This window comes from Molossus molossus, unplaced genomic scaffold (genome assembly GCF_014108415.1).
Source record: "Molossus molossus isolate mMolMol1 unplaced genomic scaffold, mMolMol1.p scaffold_m16_p_15, whole genome shotgun sequence".
Classification (NCBI taxonomy): Eukaryota; Metazoa; Chordata; class Mammalia; order Chiroptera; family Molossidae; genus Molossus; species Molossus molossus.
The window spans coordinates 14,107,590-14,126,933 of record NW_023425350.1 but is presented as its reverse complement, the minus strand read 5'-3'; the positions used below and the strand labels follow the sequence as shown (position 1 = coordinate 14,126,933).

At 45.7% G+C, this 19,344-nt stretch overlaps 2 protein-coding genes across 2 annotated transcripts; both read left to right on the top strand.

The window, feature by feature from the left end:
• Positions 1-1,670: 1,670 nt before the first annotated feature.
• TP53I3 (tumor protein p53 inducible protein 3) lies at positions 1,671-9,816 on the top strand. Its single transcript, XM_036263019.1, is given in 10 exon segments — positions 1,671-1,920; positions 2,904-3,000; positions 4,258-4,400; positions 6,021-6,288; positions 7,428-7,505; positions 7,508-7,639; positions 8,583-8,645; positions 8,648-8,708; positions 8,710-8,776; positions 9,468-9,816. Coding segments are annotated over 8 exon segments (990 nt in total). The 5' UTR covers positions 1,671-1,920; positions 2,904-3,000; positions 4,258-4,262; the 3' UTR covers positions 9,651-9,816.
• A 540-nt stretch (positions 9,817-10,356) lies between these two features.
• On the top strand, positions 10,357-18,977 carry SF3B6 (splicing factor 3b subunit 6). Its single transcript, XM_036262960.1, has 4 exons — positions 10,357-10,551; positions 13,579-13,697; positions 18,408-18,546; positions 18,713-18,977. The coding sequence occupies exons 1-4, from the start codon at positions 10,522-10,524 to the stop codon at positions 18,800-18,802; spliced, it is 378 nt and encodes a 125-aa protein (XP_036118853.1). The 5' UTR covers positions 10,357-10,521; the 3' UTR covers positions 18,803-18,977.
• The last annotated feature ends 367 nt before the right edge of the window (positions 18,978-19,344 follow it).

Sequence of the window (19,344 nt, the reverse complement as noted above, 5' to 3'; positions counted from 1 at the left end):
TGCTCAGCAGAGGGCTGTAAATAAAGATTGAAAGGGTTTTTTTGAACTTATAGGAGAGAGTGTTACACAAGGCTGCCTACTGTAGTAAAAAGAGCCCTGGACCAAGACCCAGCAGATATATTGATTTCTGGCCCCGACACCCACTAGACATGTGCCCCTTGAAATCATTCTATATCTTGACTCCTTCCCCCCCCCCCCACTCGAGGACATTTTTCCATTTTTTGTTCAGATAGAGTGGGAGGGAGAGAGAGGAAGAGAGAGAAAGAGAAACATCGACGTGAAAGAGACACATCGAGTGGCTGCCTCCTGCATGACCCAACCAGGGCTTGGGGACAAACCATAACCAAGGTATGTGCCCTTAGCAGGAACCGAACCTGGGTCTCTCTGGACTGCAGGCTGATGCTCTAACCGCGGAGCCAAACCAGCCAGGGCTATCTTGGCTCCTTTTTAGTAAAGTGTTATGATAATAAATAAGAAAATGCAGGTGAAGAGGTGGTAAATTATACAGCACTACAAAAAGTGTACATACACACATACGTGTGTATTCTTCTAACCTAGTGGTTCTTAACCAGGGGCAATCCCCCCGCCCCCCAGGGGGACATCTGACAAAGTCTGGAGACATTTCACTATGACATAACTACAGGAAGGTGCTATTGGTATCTAATGGATGGAGACCAGGGGTGCTTAAACACCCCACAATGCACAGAGCAGTCTTTCACAACAAAAAATATCTAGTCCAAAATGTCAATAATGCAGAGACAGAGAAACCCTGAGGTAGTCTATTTGTACAGATTTTAACCAGTCCAAATTATCTCATCCAGCAGCATTTTCCAGGGGCTGCCTCCTCATCCCCAGGAAAGTGAGGAGAAATGTCAGAAGTGCTAAGGATCCCAGTACTGCTTTTTATTTTTTATTTTTCTCCTCACCCGAGGGCATTTTTGTTGTTGTTCAGATAGAGAGGGAGAGCCCTGGCCGGTTTGGCTCAGCAGCAGATAGAGAGGGAGGGAGGGAGAGGGAGAGGGAGAGAGGGAGAGAGGGAGAGAGGGAGAGGGAGAGGGAGAGAGGGAGAGAGGGAGAGGGAGAGGGAGAGAGGGAGAGGGAGAGGGAGAGAGGGGGAGAGGGAGAGAGGGGCAGAGGGGGAGAGGGGGAGAGGGGAGGGAGGGGGACAGGGGGAGAGGGGGAGGGAGGGGGAGAGGGGGGAGAGGGGGAGAGGGGGGAGAGGGGGAGGGAGAGGGAGAGGGAGAAACATCAACGTGAAAGGGACACATCGAGTGGTTGCCACCCACACGACCCAACCAGGGCCAGGGACAAACTGCGACCGAGGAACCCCGGTCTCTTCAGACCGCAGGCCGAGCTCTAACCGCTGAGCCAAACCGGCCAGGGCCCCAGTACTGCTTTTACGTTCCCTCTTCCCCATCACTCCTCTCTGCTCTCAGCACCACACTGCTCGCCCATCTGACTCCAGATGCCTAGCCACAGGAAGGGCAGGATGCCAGACCCACCACGCAGAGGGCTAAAAGCCTCTGTGGCTGGGGAAGGACGGAGTCCATGTCTAGTTTCCTAGAGAGAAGCACTGAAGTTTTCTGTTCTTGCAGTGAGAGCTGGGAACAGCATTTCCTGCCAAAATGAGAGAAAGACTACTTTCTAGAGGCTCAGAGGCTCAAAGGAAAGGGAAATCTGATTTGCTGTCACCAGCTTTGCATTTTGAAGAGGGAAGGAGGAAACGGAAGAGAGGGAGAGGGTTGGTCCTGGTCAGCCCCACCCCTTGAGCGCTGCCCAGATGCCCAGATTCCCAGATTCCAGTCGACAGGTCGACAGGTGGCTGCCGAGCAGTCCCAGGGCTCCACGGTTCTGTTCCGAGGGATCGCAGAGATCGCAGGGCCCGCCGCGCGGCCTGGAGGGACCGAGGGCCCTGAGTAGGTGAGTAACTCAGAGGTGCCAGTGACCCGCCGGTGGGGATGGAGGTGGGGTGGGCTTGTCCAACTCAGAGGGAGTGAAATCAGCCTCGTGCTCTTAAGTGTTGTCCTGCTCCGTAGCATCCACCCAGTAAGACCTACTTCATTCACCCTGTCCCAATCTGTGTCCTCTGGGTGTGCGCGCGCGCCTGTATCAGCTGGGACCTCCGAGGAAGGAGGGGGAGGAGAGGGGGTGCAGACTTCTCCGAGACCAACAAAATGAGGCCGCTGGCCAGCAGGGTCCCTGCAGAGTGGGCTTGGGGCCGCGCTCCTGTTCCGCACTGAAGGGGTGTGCCTGCGCGCTCCAAAGCCCAGAGACACAACAGGAGTTTGCAGCCAAGAAAGTAAGGGTTTATTAACGAGATGGCGCCAAAACCTGGCTCACAGACAGCTTCCAGGCGATGGATTATACAGTGTGGGGCAAACGTAGATTTACAGTTGTAAATGAAGAGTTTATTTTTGTATTATTATTTAATTATTGTATTATTTTCCTTATGAATAACTGTAACACTACTTTTGCCCCACCCTGTAAAGGGGAAAAAAGTCATTAGTCATGGTGACCAATGGCGTTTGGGTCCTGGTCTCTACTGATTGGTGGGCCTAGGAAAGGGGGTAATTGATCATTGCATCTGGTCCTGATGGCAGCCTTGGAGTTGCTCTGTCGTTTTGAAAGGGTTTGTCTGTGGGATAGTTCCACTCTCCTGTGTCTGAAGCTAAAACACAATTGAGACCAAGATAGTATGTTTAACTCTGTCTCAGTAGTCAGTAGACCCTGGACCTGGCTCCTAAGACTACTGGTTGCTGACCAGAACCTCATTGTCCTGGGGGCTTAATGATTCAGTAAGGGAGAGGTTGGTGGGTGAGTCAGGGTGTTAAGTGAGGCCAGTTTAAATCAAAGGAAAATAATAAAAACCAAAGGCCAGACTTAAAAATGAGGTTTCTCAGTAGTTACACCAGTGACCTGGGCCGGTGGGGATTTCAGCTCAGTGGGAGTGGAATTTGCCTCGTGCTCTTCAGTGTTGCCCTGCTCCACAGCGTCCGCCCGGTAAGACCATCCCCACTTCATTCACCCTGTCCCAATCTGTGTCCTCTGTGTGGGGTCCATCTGGACCTGCAGGGCCCTCGGAGGAAGGAGGGCTGGGGGTGGGGGTGGGGAGCAGACCTCGAGGATACAGAGCCAGGAGGCCCGCAGCAGGGGCTGGCCCTGCCCACAGGGGCGAGCAGTGTGGGCTTGGGCGCTGCACTCCTGTTACAGGACTGAAAGGTTCATTTGCGTGCACTCATCAAAACCCAATAAGGCATAAACAGGAGTTTGCAACCAAGAAAGTGAGGATTTACTAAGGAGATGGCGCCATGCCCAGAATCACAAGTAGCTCATGTTCAAGGACCTGGTTCATCAGTGGCTTCTGAGGATTATACAGGGTAGGGCAAAAGTGGGTTTACAGATGTGAGTAAGTGAAACAGAGTCTATTCTTTTATAGTTATCCAATTATTGTACTATTTTCCAAATGAACTATAATCCTACTTTGCCCCACCCTAAACCTACTTTTGCCCCACCCTGTATAGGGAAAAAAATCCTTAGTCATTGTGACCAACAGAGTTTGGATCCTGTTCTCTACTGACTGGTCGGTGCTGGGGTAGGGGGCAATTGATCACTGCATCTGGTCCTGATATCAGCCTTGGAGTTGCTCTGTCCAATTTTGTAAGAATTTGTTCTGTAGGAATGTTCTGCTCTCCTGTGTCCAGAGCTAAAACACAACTGAGGCCAAGACAGTATTTTTTTTTTTTTTAATCCTCACCCGAGGACATTTTTCCATTTTTTGTTCAGATAGAGTGGGAGGGAGAGAGAAGAAGAGAGAGAGAGAGAGAAACATCGATGTGAAGGGACACATCGAGTGGCTGCCACCTGCACGACCAACCAGGGCCGGGGACAAACTGCAACCGAGGTACGTGCCCTTAGCGGGAACCGAACCCGGGTCTCTCTGTACCGCAGGCCAAGGCTCCAACCGCTGAGCCAAAACGGCCAGGGCCAAGACAGTATGTTTAACTCTGTCTCAGTAGTCTGTAGACCCCGGGCCTGGCTCCTAAGACTACTGGTTGCTGACCAGAACCTCATTGTCCTGGGGGCTTAATGATTCAGCAAGGGAGAGGTTGGTGGGTGAGCCAGGCTGCTAGGTGAGGCCAGCTTGAGTCAAAAATAAAAAATAAAAATAAAAGGACAGATTAAAGAAAATAAGGTTTCTGCACTAACTCCTCAAAACCCTCATGAGGCTCCCTGCCTTGCTCTGCTCTGTGTCCTCAGGAAACATGCTAGCTGTGCACTTTGACCAGCTGGGAGGACCAGAAAACTTCTACCTGAAGAAAGTGGCCAAGCCAATCCCAGGAGAGGGAGAAGTCCTCCTGAAGGTGGCAGCCAGCGCCCTGAACCGGGCCGACATACTTCAGGTACTCAGAGGTCAGGGCAGGACTCCAGAGCCTTCCATAAAAATCCTGACAGATAAGGAATGACCCAGGGCCCTGCAGTAACACTCACCATGAGGTGTGTGCAGAGTGTATGCTGGGGGTTCTGAGCCCTAGAACGATATAATCTCCTTGGTTTACACAAAGTTCGGGGATACAGTATTTACCAAGCAGAATCCATCCTGTTAATCCACAGTCTACGCAGGCTTCCAGGTAAGGAGAAGGGGATTATGATTTGTTAAGGAGGATGGGTGTGTGTTAGGCCAATGCTCTATCTCACCTACTCCGCAGGCAACCCTGCTCTCCATTTGTATTCTACAGGTAAGGGAACTGGGGGTCCGAGAGGTTAAGCAATACATCCAAGACCACAGCACTAGGGGAGTATGATTCAAACTGAGGTCTTTGTGGTTCCTAAGTCTGCATCTTTCCACTTGGAGGGTCCCAGAGTGGGCAGGGAGCAGTACTCAGAATTTTCTTCTGTGCTATTTGAAGAGCTTAACTGGACCAGCCACATTGGTTGTGGTAATTGAGAAATGCATACCAAAATCGCCTGGGGCATTTTCCCAGAATAAACATGACTAGGACCCAGACATGTGTACTTTGTTTTTATTTTAATTTTTAAAAAATTTTTCTCTTGCCCTGGCCAGTTTGGCTCAGCGGTTAGAGCGTCGGCCTGCAGTCCAGAGAGACCCGGGTTCAGTTCCTGCTAAGGGCACATACCTTGGTTGCAGTTTGTCCCCGGCCCTGGTTGAGTTGTGCAGATGGCAACCATTCAATGTGTCCTTTCACATCGATGTTTCTCTCTCTCTCTCTCTCTCTCTCTCTCTCTCCCTCTCCCTCTCCCTCTCCCTCTCCCTCTCCCTCCCACTCTATCTGAACAAAAAATGGAAAAATGTCCTCAGGTAAGGATAAAAAAAATTTTTTTTTCTTTATTAATTTTTAGAGAGGGAGAGAGAGAGAGAGAAACATCAATGAGAGAGAACATCAATTGGCTGCCTCCTGCATGTCCCCCCACTGGGGATTTAGTCCACTGGGGATTTAGTGCCCTGACAGGGAATCGAACCAGCAACCTCTTGGTGCATGGGTCGACACTCAACCACTGAGCCACACTGGCCAGGTAGCATCTGTACTTTGAAAAAGCTCCTCAGTTGGTTTTGCTGCATACTCCTCATTCAGCCCCTCTGGTCTACAGCCCTGGTCAGAGGCTTCTGAGGGTGCCAGGGAGTAAGTCTGGATCCTGGCACTTGATATACAAGAATTATCATTTAGGAGTCCATGGTTTTGTTCCTAGTGCTGCTACTAATTTACTTTGTGACCTTAGACAAGGCATTCCCTGCCCAGGCCTCAGTATCTCTATTTGTAAAACAAAGGGGTTAGATGAGGGAAAAGCTAAGGACCTTACTAATTGTGACATCCACTGATTATGTGACCTACTGTCTCTTATTTGTATGAAACAAATTACCTCTCCTCTCTTTTCCTGCATTAAAAAACCCCTGACTTTATCCTGAATTTTCTATCAGAAAAGGGCGGGGGAGGCTATTGGAAGAGGGCCAGGGATGGTGACACACAGATTTCTGACCATCCTCATCACTCTTCTTTCTGCAGAGACAAGGCCAGTATGCCCCACCCCCAGGAGCCAGCAACATTTTGGGAGTTGAGGCATCTGGACATGTGGCAGAGCTGGGGCCTGGCTGCCAGGGGCACTGGAAGATCTGAGATCCAGCCATGGCTCTGCTGCCCCGTGGGGGTCAGGCTCAATATGTCTCTGTCCCTGAAGGGTTCTTAATGCCCATCCCAGCAGGACTGACCCTGCCCCAGGCTGCAGCCATCCCAGAAGCCTGGCTCACTGCCTTCCAGCTGTTACATCTCGTGGGTGAGGAGCCTCCATTTATCCCCCACCCCGTGCTTACTCCATACAGTGTGGCTCAATTCCTTCCTGACTCAGCCACCTCAAAACTCAGTAGTCCTCTAGGGCAGCTTTGTCCTGTCCTGTTTGCTGAGCCACACCCAAACCCAGCACCTCACCCTACTGTACTACCAGCAGTGGCAGGTCCTCATGCCATGTGAGCAGTGGCTTGAAAGTCATGGTTATCAGATAGAAGGCGTGGAAAGCACTGGGTAGAAGGCCTGTGCACGTCTTCACACTGTTGGCCCACCAGTCATCCCGGCTTCTCAATGTCATGCTGAGCTTCTCTGGGAGCCCTAGTGCAGCAGAGAGGCCATTTAGTCAACTCACTCCTCCCCACCCCACTGAGCCCAGCCGAAAGATCCTGTGGGGGAGCCTGAGAAGACTCCTTTAGGGAGCTCAGTGTAATGGAAGACAAAGCATGCACAAGAATTAGACAACCATAGAATTCAGAAGGATGGCCCTGTCTCTAACTACAATAGAAGCTCAAGATGGGAGAAGTTGGTGAGGGCAAAGGTGGTCAAAGGGGCTTTCTGGAAGAGGACTTGAAGGTAGAGTTGTGATGGACAGAAGGCAGCCACAGTGGCCTAGGACAGAGTGTCTTTTTCTTTCTTAGTGAGAAAGAAAAGTCGATTGGCTGCTCCACTCAGAAGTGAAGGATGACAGTTATCACTTGGGGAAAATGAGGCTGGGACTAGATTGTGGTGGCCTTGAATTGCAGGCTCTCTGGATTTGATACAAAAGCCAGTTGAGAGCCTTGTTATATTTTGAGGAAAAGGTGACATAATGAAAACTCCATTTTAGAAGGAGAAGCCTGGAGGCTGGTGTGTAGTGCCTGGATATGAGGCTAGCTGGAAGCCGGTTTCAGACTGAAGAGGGACCGGCTTCTAGCGGTGACAGTAGAAATGGTGATTATTCTTACTTACTCAGGTATAGGTCTGAGACGTGTGTTTTGGTATACAGAACTATTAATATGTTCTCTAAAGAAAGCAAGAAATTTGGCATTTGGTGGTCCCTGGGTAGGTGGTCATGGTAGAATAGCCTATGTGGACAGCTGTGGAGCAGTTGCAAAATAAAGAGAATGGTTCCTGTACTTTCTGTCACAGGAAATGTTCAGGCCGGAGACTCTGTCCTAATCCATGCAGGAGCCAGTGGGGTGGGCACAGCTGCCATCCAGCTTCCCAGGGAGCTGGAGCTATTCCTCTGGTCATAATTGGCTCCCAAGATAAGCTTCAAATGGCATAAAAACTTGGAGCAGCTGCTGGATTCAATTACAAAGAAGAGGATTTTTCTGAAGCAGCCATGAAATTCACCAAAGGTAAACAACAGCTTCTTCAGCTCAGCAGAAATTTCAGAAATGATTAAATAAAATCTTACCAGCCTCAAGGTTGCCAGTGCTAAATACACAACAGCTGCCCTGGTCAAGTTCTAGTAGACCAGTGTTTGACCTCTGGAAATAGGCAGACAGTATTTAATTATTATTATTATTATTTTTATCCTCACCCAAGGACATTTTTCCATTTTTTATTCAGATGGAGTGGGAGGGAGAGAGAGGAAGAGAGAGAGAGAGAAACATCGATATTGAAAGGGACACATCGAGTGGCTAGGCAGGCAGTATTTAAGATGAAGATCGTTTCTATGTGTATTCTTGTGATATGGTTCATACACGTTTTAGAAACTGGATAATTGCACAGAGTTGGCCCAGAATTATCCAGGACCTCTTATTCCCAACCAGCCAGTACACAAAGTTAAGAGGAGCCATGGAGCAGAGACCAGTTTGGAGGTGGTCATAGTAGGGTTGGTGAGGTAGCTTCCTAAATGGATGAGCCTCTGTACTCTAAAGCCAACCCTTTCCATGTCTCCACATGAGTCAAAAAGGAGAGTTGATAACCAAAGCTACAATTCACACAACCTGGTGCAGACACTTCATAATTTAGATGTGCACTACTAGCCTGCCCTGCTGCCTGGAGTGGACCTCCCCTGTTCTGTTCTCTGCTTACATGGGGGTCTGGGAAGATACCAGATCATGGTGTTGCCCCATTCCCCTCTTCCCTATTCACACATGTATGATAGAGTTCAGTTAGCTAAACTCCATTTGCAACAAGGTTTCTATAAGCAGTGTTTCTAGTTCCAACATATAGATTTACCACTTGCACCTGTATTTATTTATACCCATATATCCACAAATATACCCTGGATTCTTATTTTGCACCAAATTGTCTATGTCTGACAAACATTACCAATTGTGTTTCATGTGGAAGGTGCTGGAGTCAACCTCATTCTAGACAGCATAGGAGGATCCCCCTGGGAGAAGAATGCGAACTGCTGGCTCCTGATGGTCGCTGGGTTCGCCATGGTCTGATGGGAGGAGCTGACGTCGGTGGGCCTGTTTTCAAAGCTACTTTTTAAACGAGGAAGTCTGATCGCCAGTCTGCTGAGATCTAGGGACAAAAAGGTGAGTGATGAGTGAAAAGAAAGCTATTACCCAGAGAAGTGTGATTCATTTTCATAACCCCAAATAAGGGAAGATTTATCACATCTTAAGTTAGGGAGCCTATGTTAAACCTTCCCCGCTGGATAAAATTAACCTAATTTCACAGAACTAATTAAAATTGGTCAATAGAAGCCTCAATATCTTGGGAAGAAAGTAGCTAACACTTCATATATGGGACCTGGGGAGTCTTTCTAGCAGAATGAACAAAGCATTGACCATATTAGGAAATACGTTAAACAGTTTCAAGACTGTTCCAAAAGGCAGAACTCTGCTCAGTGTGCTTAGAAAGCCTCTTAGATAAGTAAGCCTCTACCTTCGACCTGAAATCTGTCCTATTTGCCAGCTTTGGGAATGTTTCCAACATAAGATTTCACATAAAATGGGGGATAGCAGAGCTTAAACATCCTTTTGAACTGAGTCTATATAAGACCTGTCTAGGCTGTCACCGACACTAATATTTTACTCCAGGCTTCAGTCTCTATGTGGTACAGAACAGAGGTTACACATTTGGGGGCGTGCACATACGTGCCGGTAATGAAGTTTAGGTACCCCCGTGTGTTTTTTCAGATGGGTACACATTTCAGAGAGGGCACAAAGGCTAAGCAGAATAGTAGCCCTGTCCAAGCTGACAATCTCCTTTTCCTTGTCTTAGTACAAGCAAATGCTGGTGAAGGCTTTTTCAGAACAAATTGTGCCCCACTTCTCCACGGAGGACCCCCAACGTTTACTGCTGGTTCTGGACAGAATCTACCCCATGACCGAAATCCAAGATGCCCATAAGCACATGGAGAGTAATAAGCACATGGGCAAGATAGTCCTGGAAGTGCCCCAGTGAAGGAAAGGGGGGCAGTACAGGAACAGGGTACCTCAGGCCTTCCCAGAGCAAACTTGGTGAAACTTCACTGAATGCAGGCAAGAGACCGGCTGCTCCTCCACGTCCACCTGTAACCTACTGTGGTTTTTTTTTTTTTGATCCGTGTAAAGTTGGTCTAAACAAATAAAGAGAGGGTGCTTAAAGGGCGGTCGGCTCGGTTTGGGTGGCCCCAGCGCGCGCACTGAGGCCACCGGGGCGGGGAAGAGGTGGGAGGCTGGGCAAGCGTCGTGGTGGGTATTACCGTAGAGGCCGGGACACCAGACGCTCAACCTTCAGGGGATGCACGGATACCCAGACAGAACCCTGTAGACGGCTTAGCGCAATGCCAGGGGCCCGAGTGTCCCTACGCACGCATGTCCCTGCATCCGCTGCGGGGGCCCAGCGACCAGGGCACTCACATCAGGCCCCGCCCACTTCCAGAACTCACCTGCGAGAAGCCCCACCTCTAGACGCTCTCAAGCCCCGCCCCCTCCGACCAGCTTCCTCTGCTCAGGGCCGCCCCGACAGGAACACCGCCCCTTCTTCAGTCCAGGCCCCGCCCTCTTCGGTCCGGCGCCCGGAAGCGTCCGGGAGCCTCGCCTCTCAATCTTCCGGTCTCATAGCTCACTCAGGCTCGTTTTGCCCCGGAGTCTTTTCGAGAGGGGATACTGCGTCAACACGTCTCGTGAGACGAGGGTATTCCTGCCCATTATAGAGCAGCTTCCGGTGCAGCCTGGATGTTGACTTCCTGCTTCAACATCCTGACGCCGTGCTGAGCCGAAAGCTAAGCGAGCTCCGGAGGAGTCAGGAGGAATTCCAGCATTTGCTGTGGTAACCTCATCAGCCCGCCAAGATGGCGATGCAGGCGGCCAAGAGAGCGAACGTGAGTACCGGGGACTTCTGCCGAGGAGGGGAGGACCTCGCTGCTGGGCTTTCTCGGCGGCGTGGATCAGAGCAATTTTGGCCCTCCTCCGTTCCCGGTGCTGTCGGAGGGGCCTTCGGCCTGGCCTGGTCCTTAGAGATAAGATCTTTGAGCCACATTTGCACCCCACCGCTTTTGAGAGGTTTCCTTCAGTCTGTTATCCTAACGTCAGTGATGTTAACCGTGCAGCCTTGGTTGCTTCACCTGCACCTAGAACCTGGCATCAGGATCTCCGCCTAACGGTCAATAGCCCAGATGAGTCGCCCGTAAATAACTTAGTGGTCAACAGGTAACTAGAGCATGGAGTCTTCTCATCACAGAGCTTTTTGGATCCTTCATGTTTTGATTCAACAATATTTTAAGCACCTACGATGTACCAGACTTGCGAAATAGGAAGCAATTCATCAGTTGTATTTATTGAACTACTACAACGTACCAGACACTATTCTAGCTATTGGATATAGAGCAGTGAATAAAACAAAAAAGCCCTACAGCTTACATTCTTATGTTAGAGAGTGGGGCGTTATGGACATCTAAAAAACAGGCTCAAAAAAAGTGTTCAACTCTAAGATGCTGAGAGGTATAGTAAGATGAAGACAGATAGTTGGATATGGTGAGATGGAGACTTTTGGTGGCCGTGATGATTTTCATTTCAGTGGATGAAAACTTAGTTGTGGTGGAAGTTGAGAAAGTGGAGACTTCTTTCCACAAGTTTTCGTGTAGATAGGGAGAAGAGAAACTGGATGATAGCTGACTCTTCTTTTTAAAGATGTGTGATGTGCCCTGGCTGGTTTGTCTCAGCGGTTAGAGCTTCGGCCGGTGGACCGGAGAGTGGAGAGTCCCGAGTTCGGTTCCTGCTAAGGGCATGTACCTCGATTGCAGTTTGTCTCCGGCCAGGTTGGGGTTGTGTGGGTGGCAACCACTCCATGTGTCTCTCACATCTATGTTTCTCTCTCCCTCCTGCTCTGTCTGAAGATATATGCAAAAATGTCCCCTGTGAAGATAAAAAAATAAAAATAAACATGTGTGATGTAAGGTGTATTTATATGCTAGTGGGAGTGATGATCCAGTAAGTGGGAGAAATTGATGATGTAGGTAAAAGATGGGTTAAGTTCAGGAATGGTTTGGAGCGGATGAGGGGTTGGCATAGAAACTGAGAGGGAAAGTGAGTGCATGTATATGAATGTAGATTGGCAGGTTTAGTGATATGAATATAAAGTACTTAGCATTTGGTCATATCTATTTTTTTCATTAAGCAAGAGCCAAGGTCCTCTCCTAGCGTGGGCAGGGAAGAGAATACAGCCCAACTCAGATATTATAGGGAGTGGTGGTGGTAAGATGTGAGGAGAGAAGAGAAGGTGAGATATAGTGTCTTGCAGTATGAGAAAACAGGTTTACTAGAGAAATACACTCTGATTGACAGTGTTGATTATCCATTTGAACTTATCCTTGAATCTTAAACTCTAAAACTTTATTGTACTTATTTGTCTACCATTTGTCACAACTACTAGTTTGAGGGCAGGGAATAGATATATTCTTATATTTTTCTACAACACAGCTTACTTAATGCTTGACATAGTTGCCAGTTTAATAAATAGTGAGCAAATTAATGACTGTTACGTAACTGAATGTGTTAATAAAGAGCACAGAATCTGGATGGGAGATACATATTTGAGAATCATCAACTTAGTGTGCAAATTGTGTGCAGTTAAGAGACAGACTGTAGAGTTGGGGGGTATGCAAAGGGTCAAGACAAGAAGTCTAAAGATAAAACTGTGAAAGAGCATATAGTTTAATGGCACAGAAGACTGCGAAGAACTACTAGCCAGAGAGTTAGGAGAAACCCAAGGAAATAGTATCAAGACAATCAGAGGCTCAGAGAAGTTAAGTATGGTGAGAATTAAACGCTGCAAGTAAAAGGTCTTAGTGTGTAAAAGCACTTTCATCAGAGTTTTGGATGGGAAACTAGAATGTGGAAGGTTAATGAATGTTAGTAAAGAATATGAGGCAGTAACTGTAAACTTGCTCCTTCCAGTTGCTTGACTGAAGAATTAAAAAAAGAGCAAGATAGGATAACAGAGAGCTAATAAGTTTGGGGAATGCAGAAACCTTGTCTCTTGTACTTCACTTTGTAATTCTAACACGACCTCGCCTGGTGTATAGGAAAAGAAAGTGCTCAGTAAATATTTGTTGAATGAAAGGAAAAGAATCCAAATAAGTATTTTGTTTTTTGTAATGAGGGCAGTATGTAAGCAAACTGCTCACCTGAGGAATAAAAGGAACCAGTTGAATTGGCAATCAAAAATAAATTACTAGCCCTGGCCGGTTAGAGTGTCGGCCTGTGGACCAAAGAGTCACAGAATCAATTCCCATCAAGGGCACGTACTTTGGTTGGGGTTCTATCCCCAGTCCTGGTCGTACAGGAGGCAACCAATCAGTGTCTCTCACACATTGATATGCCCCCACCACACACACACACACACACACACACACACACACACTGTATCTGAAATTCAATGCAAAAATATCCTCACCCGAGGATACATTAATTAATAAATAATAATTGTGTTGATTGAAAACCTGGGTTTTCTGGTAGCCCCTTATTAGTTCCTACTAATAGTCTCCCCTAAAACCAGAAGAACATGCCATTTGACTTTTTTATTTTTATTTATTTTATTTTATTTTTTTTATCCTCATCCGAGGATATTTTTCCATTTTTTGTACAGATAGAGTAAGAGGGAGAGAGAGAGAGAGAGAAACATCGACGTGAAGGGACACATCGAGTGGCTGCCACCTGCACGACCAACCAGGGCCGGGGACAAACTGCAACTGAAGTACGTGCCCTTAGCGGGAACCGAACCCAGGTCTCTCCGGACCGCACGCTGACGCTCTAACCGCTGAGCCAAACTGGCCAGGGCCCATTTGACTTTTTTAAACGGTAACACTCTTTTTCCTAATTATAAGGACAATACATATTTCTCATTTCAGATTCGACTTCCACCTGAAGTAAATCGGATTTTATATATAAGAAATTTGCCTTACAAAATCACAGCTGAAGAAATGTATGATATATTTGGGAAATATGGACCTATTCGTCAAATCAGAGTGTGAGTTTACTGCAACTTTTGAAATGCATTTAAAAAAAAAATCTATAATCTTGGAACTATACCTGACAGTGGGGCCTGAGAGCCTAGAGGTTAATAGATTGAAGTCAGGGAGATGAGATTTTTCTTTTTCTTTTATGCAAGGGAAAATACCTACTGAGACCCTCATGATCCAGCTCAATGAGAGCCAGCTAGTTGTGAAATTAAAGAGAACCTGAATGGTTTGAGAGGACTGGAAGGGAAGGGAAGGAACCAATATTTATTGTATACCTACTATTTGTGAAGTCAAAAACTAAGCTATCTTTTTTATATGCATTAATTCTAATTTTCTTAACAATCTTCACTGTCTCCTTTATTGACTCCAGAATTTCTGAATAAACTGAGTAATGGGATATAAAAGTAACACAGAACAAAAAAAATGTTTTTCAACTACACCTTTCTGTGGAAGATTTAAAAGTATAGGGGATGCCCAGCCCATGTGGCTCAATGGTTGAGAGTCGACCCATGCACCAAGAATTCACTGGTTCAATTCCTAGTCAGGGCACATGCCCAGGTTGTGGGCCAAATCCCCAGTACAGGGCGGGCAGGAGGCAGCCAATCTGTTCTCTCATCAATGTTTGTATCTCGCTGTACCTCTCTCTTCCTCTCTATCTAAAATAAATTTAAAAAATAAAAATAAAAAAAATTAAAAGTATAGGAGAAACCTCCCCTGATCTGCTCTTTAAAAATATCAGTAATTCTCTGATTTTTTTCCATATAGTCTCATTTTGGAGAAATAAAGTGATATTACTTGTAATACTACCATGTAAAGCAAAACAATACTAAATAAAAAGTATAGTGGAGCCCAGGCCAGTTTTGCTCAGTGGTTAGAGTATCGGCCCATGGACCAGACAGTCCTGGGTTTGGTTCCTGCTAAGGGCACATACCTCAATTGCAGTTTGTCTCCAGCCACGGTTGGGGTCGTGTGGGTGGCAGCCAGTCGGTGTGTCTCTCTCACATCAATGTTTCTCTCTCTCTCTTCCTCCCTCTCCTTCCTGCTCTACCTGAAGATAAATGCAAAAATGTCCTCAGGTGAGGATTTAAAAAAAAAAAAAAAGTATAGGGGAAAATAATTACAACACTGAGTCATGTTTTAATTTAAACTAAATCCAAATTTAAATTGAAGGCTTTATACCTTGAAATGATATTTCTTGAACATCTACTAAATGCCATTTGTTGTAATAGGTGATTTTGTTTGCATCACTATCATTCAGCTCTGTGTGGAGGTGATACATGTCTGTTTCACAGGTGAGACCGTCAAGGCCCAGAGAGTAAAAGGAGTTTTCTAGCTTCTCTATTTCCTCACATGTAAAATAATCTGGACAGATGGTGCCTTTCAGCGTTTAATATGGAGGCAACATGATAAGTGTACTGCATTGGTTAAAATCTAGGTTCAAATACTAAATGAGCACTTGCTAGTCATGTGAAATGGAACAAAATATTTTACCCCTCTGAGCTTCAATTATCCATGAAGTACAGTCTTCCTAACCTGTTCTCTTTAAATAATTTTAGTGAGGATCAAATTAGATATGCTTGTGGCGCTTTGTTGTGGGGTATTTCCTTCCCAGTGTGCATTAGCCACCCCTCTCTATGTCCCCATAGCACCTTCCATGAACATCTCTTCTTAGTTAACACATGCTTTTGCTTTTGCTCTCTGTTTACTCACCTGTTTCTCCTGCCAGCCTATGAGCTCCTCCAGGGCAGTTCCAGGTATTTTTTTCACACTTGTGACTGATGCACGCTAACCACCCAATGTGTATAAGTACGCAAATAATATACTACACAAAATGGTAGTGTGGTTGTGATTAACTTATGAACATGTTACAAAATTTATTGGTAGTACACAAATAAGGGATGCTTACTTACATCAGCAAAGTTAGAGAAAAGTTTGGTTTGCAGGAATTTGGGTCTAAATTATAGATTGAGAAACATGTTTTTCTGTCCTGTTGCTGTGCTCATGCTTTATGGTATACTTGGCACCCAGCCGTAATGTGACCGACCTTCCCAGTTTGCCCAGGACTCCAGGGTTTTCTGGATTTTTCAGTGCTAAAAACTGGACAGCTTTGGGCAAACTGGGACGATTAGTCCTCTTACCTAGCATGTAGCAGACACGGGCATGGTGCTTTGAACTTTTTAAAGCCCTTTCTTGTTACCTCTTTTGATTATTAAAATCACATGTAGAATAAGGGTATGATAGACTCTGGTGTCACTATTTGACACATGAAGCAACTTACCAATAAATTTTGTGATATGAGCATAAGTGAATCACAACTCAGAGAGCTTAAGTTAGTGATTAGGTATTCTTATTCCTGCTCCAAGCTTTTACCACCGATCAAGAAAATGTTGGCCTAATGTTATTTAGTAGCTACAAAGTATATGCTTTGAAAAGTTAAAATCACAATGTGGTTCTCAAAGTAATAGGTTGATAATTAGGGCTGGGACAATTAAGATGGAGAGCCTTTAAAATGCAATTATTGCCCTAGCCAAGTAGCGTAGTTGGTTAGAGCATTATCCCAATACACCAAGCTCATGGGGATGGGTCACAGCACATACAAGAATCAACCAGCCAATGAATGCATAAATAACTGGTACAATAAAATTGATGTTTCTTTCTCCCCACTTCCTCTCTCTCTAAAATCAATAAGTAAAAAAATAAATAAAATAAAATGCAGTTACTGCCTATCCCTTTTCTTTCTAAGAAGGTGTGAGAGGGAGACTGTGTTTTATCCCAAAGGGAAAATTTGGTAGACTCTTTGGGGAAGTCTTTGGAGCAGTGTATTTCCCTTCGGGCAGTCCAGCTTTCATACCTGGTGCATTCTTGAAAGTGATTAGAAGTAAAAAGTCTAAAAGTTGTTAAGACTTCCCAGAGAGTAGAGAGTATTATAAATTCCCTCACCAGACCCATGCAGCCTGACAGAGTGAGAGCATTCAGTTGGAGGGTATTGGCACCCTCCAACACCCCAGCCCTCTATACCTATCCTATCCCCTGTACAGGAAGCACAAGTTCTGACTGAGGCCCAAGACTATAGTCTCGTCCTACATCAGATCTAGGCAGGTGCTTCCCCTTCCCACGGCCCCTCCCTTTCCTTGACCCTGTGCAGGGACGATGGCAGACCATGGTCTTAAACCTTATTCCACGATTGCATAGGATAGCTGGAACGTAGATGGAGGCGAGGGGTCCATCTTTATCACACCGGAGCATAGCTGAATAGGATCTCTGACTGCTCTCCCCACTAATAAGTACATGGCCTTCTGCTGCCTGCAGTTTGTTGCCCCTTACACTTCCCTTCCCACCCCCCTGACAGGAGCTGGTGAGATGAGAGGAGATGGTAAGGAAGCAGCTCCATATCCCTGAGCAAGTACAGTTTCACTTCAGCTACCTGTCAGCATTCTGCTCTGGCTCACAGATAACCCCACTCACAAGCATGCTTCCACCCCAATCTCTGCAAAAGTTCGGCCCTTTTCCCCAGCCAGAGGGGTTTTAATGCATCACAGTACAGATTGTATCAAAAACGAATGTATGAAAATAAGGGGCTGACTATACTACAGTTTACGTTTTTATTGATTTTTTTTCTAGAGAGAGAGAGATAGAATCATTGATGTGAGAGAGAAACATCGATTGGCTGCCTCCTACTGGGGATTGAGCCTGCAACCCGGGCACATGCCCTGACCAGGAATTGTACTGGGACTTCTTAGTCCATGGGACGATGCCCAATCCACTAAGCCACACCAGCCGGGCTTACTATATTACATTTTTAAAAGGCAAGACTTTTCTTAGAAAAGTGGAAGAAACTACATTAATTCTCTCTACATTGGAGGACATCCTTTTCTGGTCATAAAGAATGATGGCTGACTTATATATGTATCTTGTTTAGAATTTTGCCATCTTGGTGTAGGGGCTTCTCTCCCACAAAATAGATTCTTATGGGTTTAATAAACTTTAGTAAAATATTGCCTGGAAACTTATTTCCTGCATTGATGGAGACTGTCTTATTTTTAAGAATTGAAACTATAATTAAATTAGGGTAAGGGGAAATCTAAATCTTTAGAAACAAGGGACTAGTTTCCAGGTGGTAGTCTGGTAAATAAAGTATTGGTTCTGTTTCATAAATGCACAGTAAGAAAAAATCCATTCATCCCTGGCTGGGTAGCTCAGTTGGTTAGAGCGTTATCCCAATATGCCAAGGTTGTGGGTTTGATCCCTAGTCGGGGCACATATAAGAAACAACCAGTGAATGCATAAATGGATAGAACAGCAGGTCAATGTTTCTCTCTCTCTCTCTACAATCAATAAATAAAAATTAAATTAAAAACTATTTATTTTAAAAAACAAAAACTCTATTCAGACACTGTTGACTAATAGCCATCACTCTTCAGTACTGTACTTTCCAGTGTAAGACTGAAAATTCGTTCTTAGTATGAAATGTAGGAAAGATTAGAACATGAAGACTGTGATGCAGTTTCAGGCTTGTTCTTTGCTGTTATTGGTTTAGTAGCTATATTAGTATTCTTGATACAACAGTAAGTTTAACCTGTAGCTATTTTATTTACAAACAAAAATTACCTAGTTCAAGTAATTTATAGGCTTATCCAGCATACCTATCCATAATGTTTATTTACTCTAATGGTTTTCAGGTAAATGTGTATTTCATTAAGTCTGATTCAACTCTGCAGGGGGAACACACCTGAAACTAGAGGAACCGCTTATGTGGTGTATGAGGACATCTTCGATGCCAAGAATGCATGTGATCACCTGTCAGGATTCAATGTTTGTAACAGATACCTCGTGGTTTTGTACTATAATGCCAACAGGGTAAGTATAGCCACAGTTCTTGTCGTGTGGGAGCCCATATAAGATAACGCAGAACTGCACCATTAGGGGAGATGGCTCCTCAGTTCTTTTTTGGCTGGTGCTATTAGTGGAACTCATTTGACTACAGATTGGTAACTGTTAACTTTGGTGCTTACCACATTTGCAGGCATTTCAGAAGATGGACACGAAGAAAAAGGAAGAACAGTTTAAGCTTCTCAAGGAGAAATATGGCATCAACACAGATCCACCAAAGTAAACATTTTCTGCATTTTATTTTGGACTGAAACTCTGTGAATCACCACCACTACCCTTTTTAGTTTTTAGTTAATACTGAATACTGCAATTTCTTATTTGAGGTTAAAAATGACCTACTTGAACTTTGATACATGTTAGAATAAATTGTTAGTAAACTTGTAGCTTTTTGTAAAACATCAATGTTTTCTCTTGAACTTTCCCTTCCTGTTGGATAGGGGTGGAAGGTGGGGGGCAGCAGTTAAAACCTCTTAAGAGCCCTGGCCAGTTTGGCTCAGCAGTTAGAGCGTTAGCCTGTGGTCCAGAGAGACCCGGGTTCGGTTCCCACTAAGGGCACGTACCTTGGTTGCGTTTTGTCTATGGCCCTGGTTGGGTTGTGTGGGTGGCAACCACTCAATGTGTCCCTTTCTCATCGATGTTTCTCCCTCTCTCTTTCCCTCCCACTCTACCTGAACAAAAAATGGAAAGGAAAAAAAAAACTCTTAAGAATTCTTTGGTGGTAGGTGATCCGAGACTGAGCCTCCAGCGTGCAATCCAGTGCTTAGC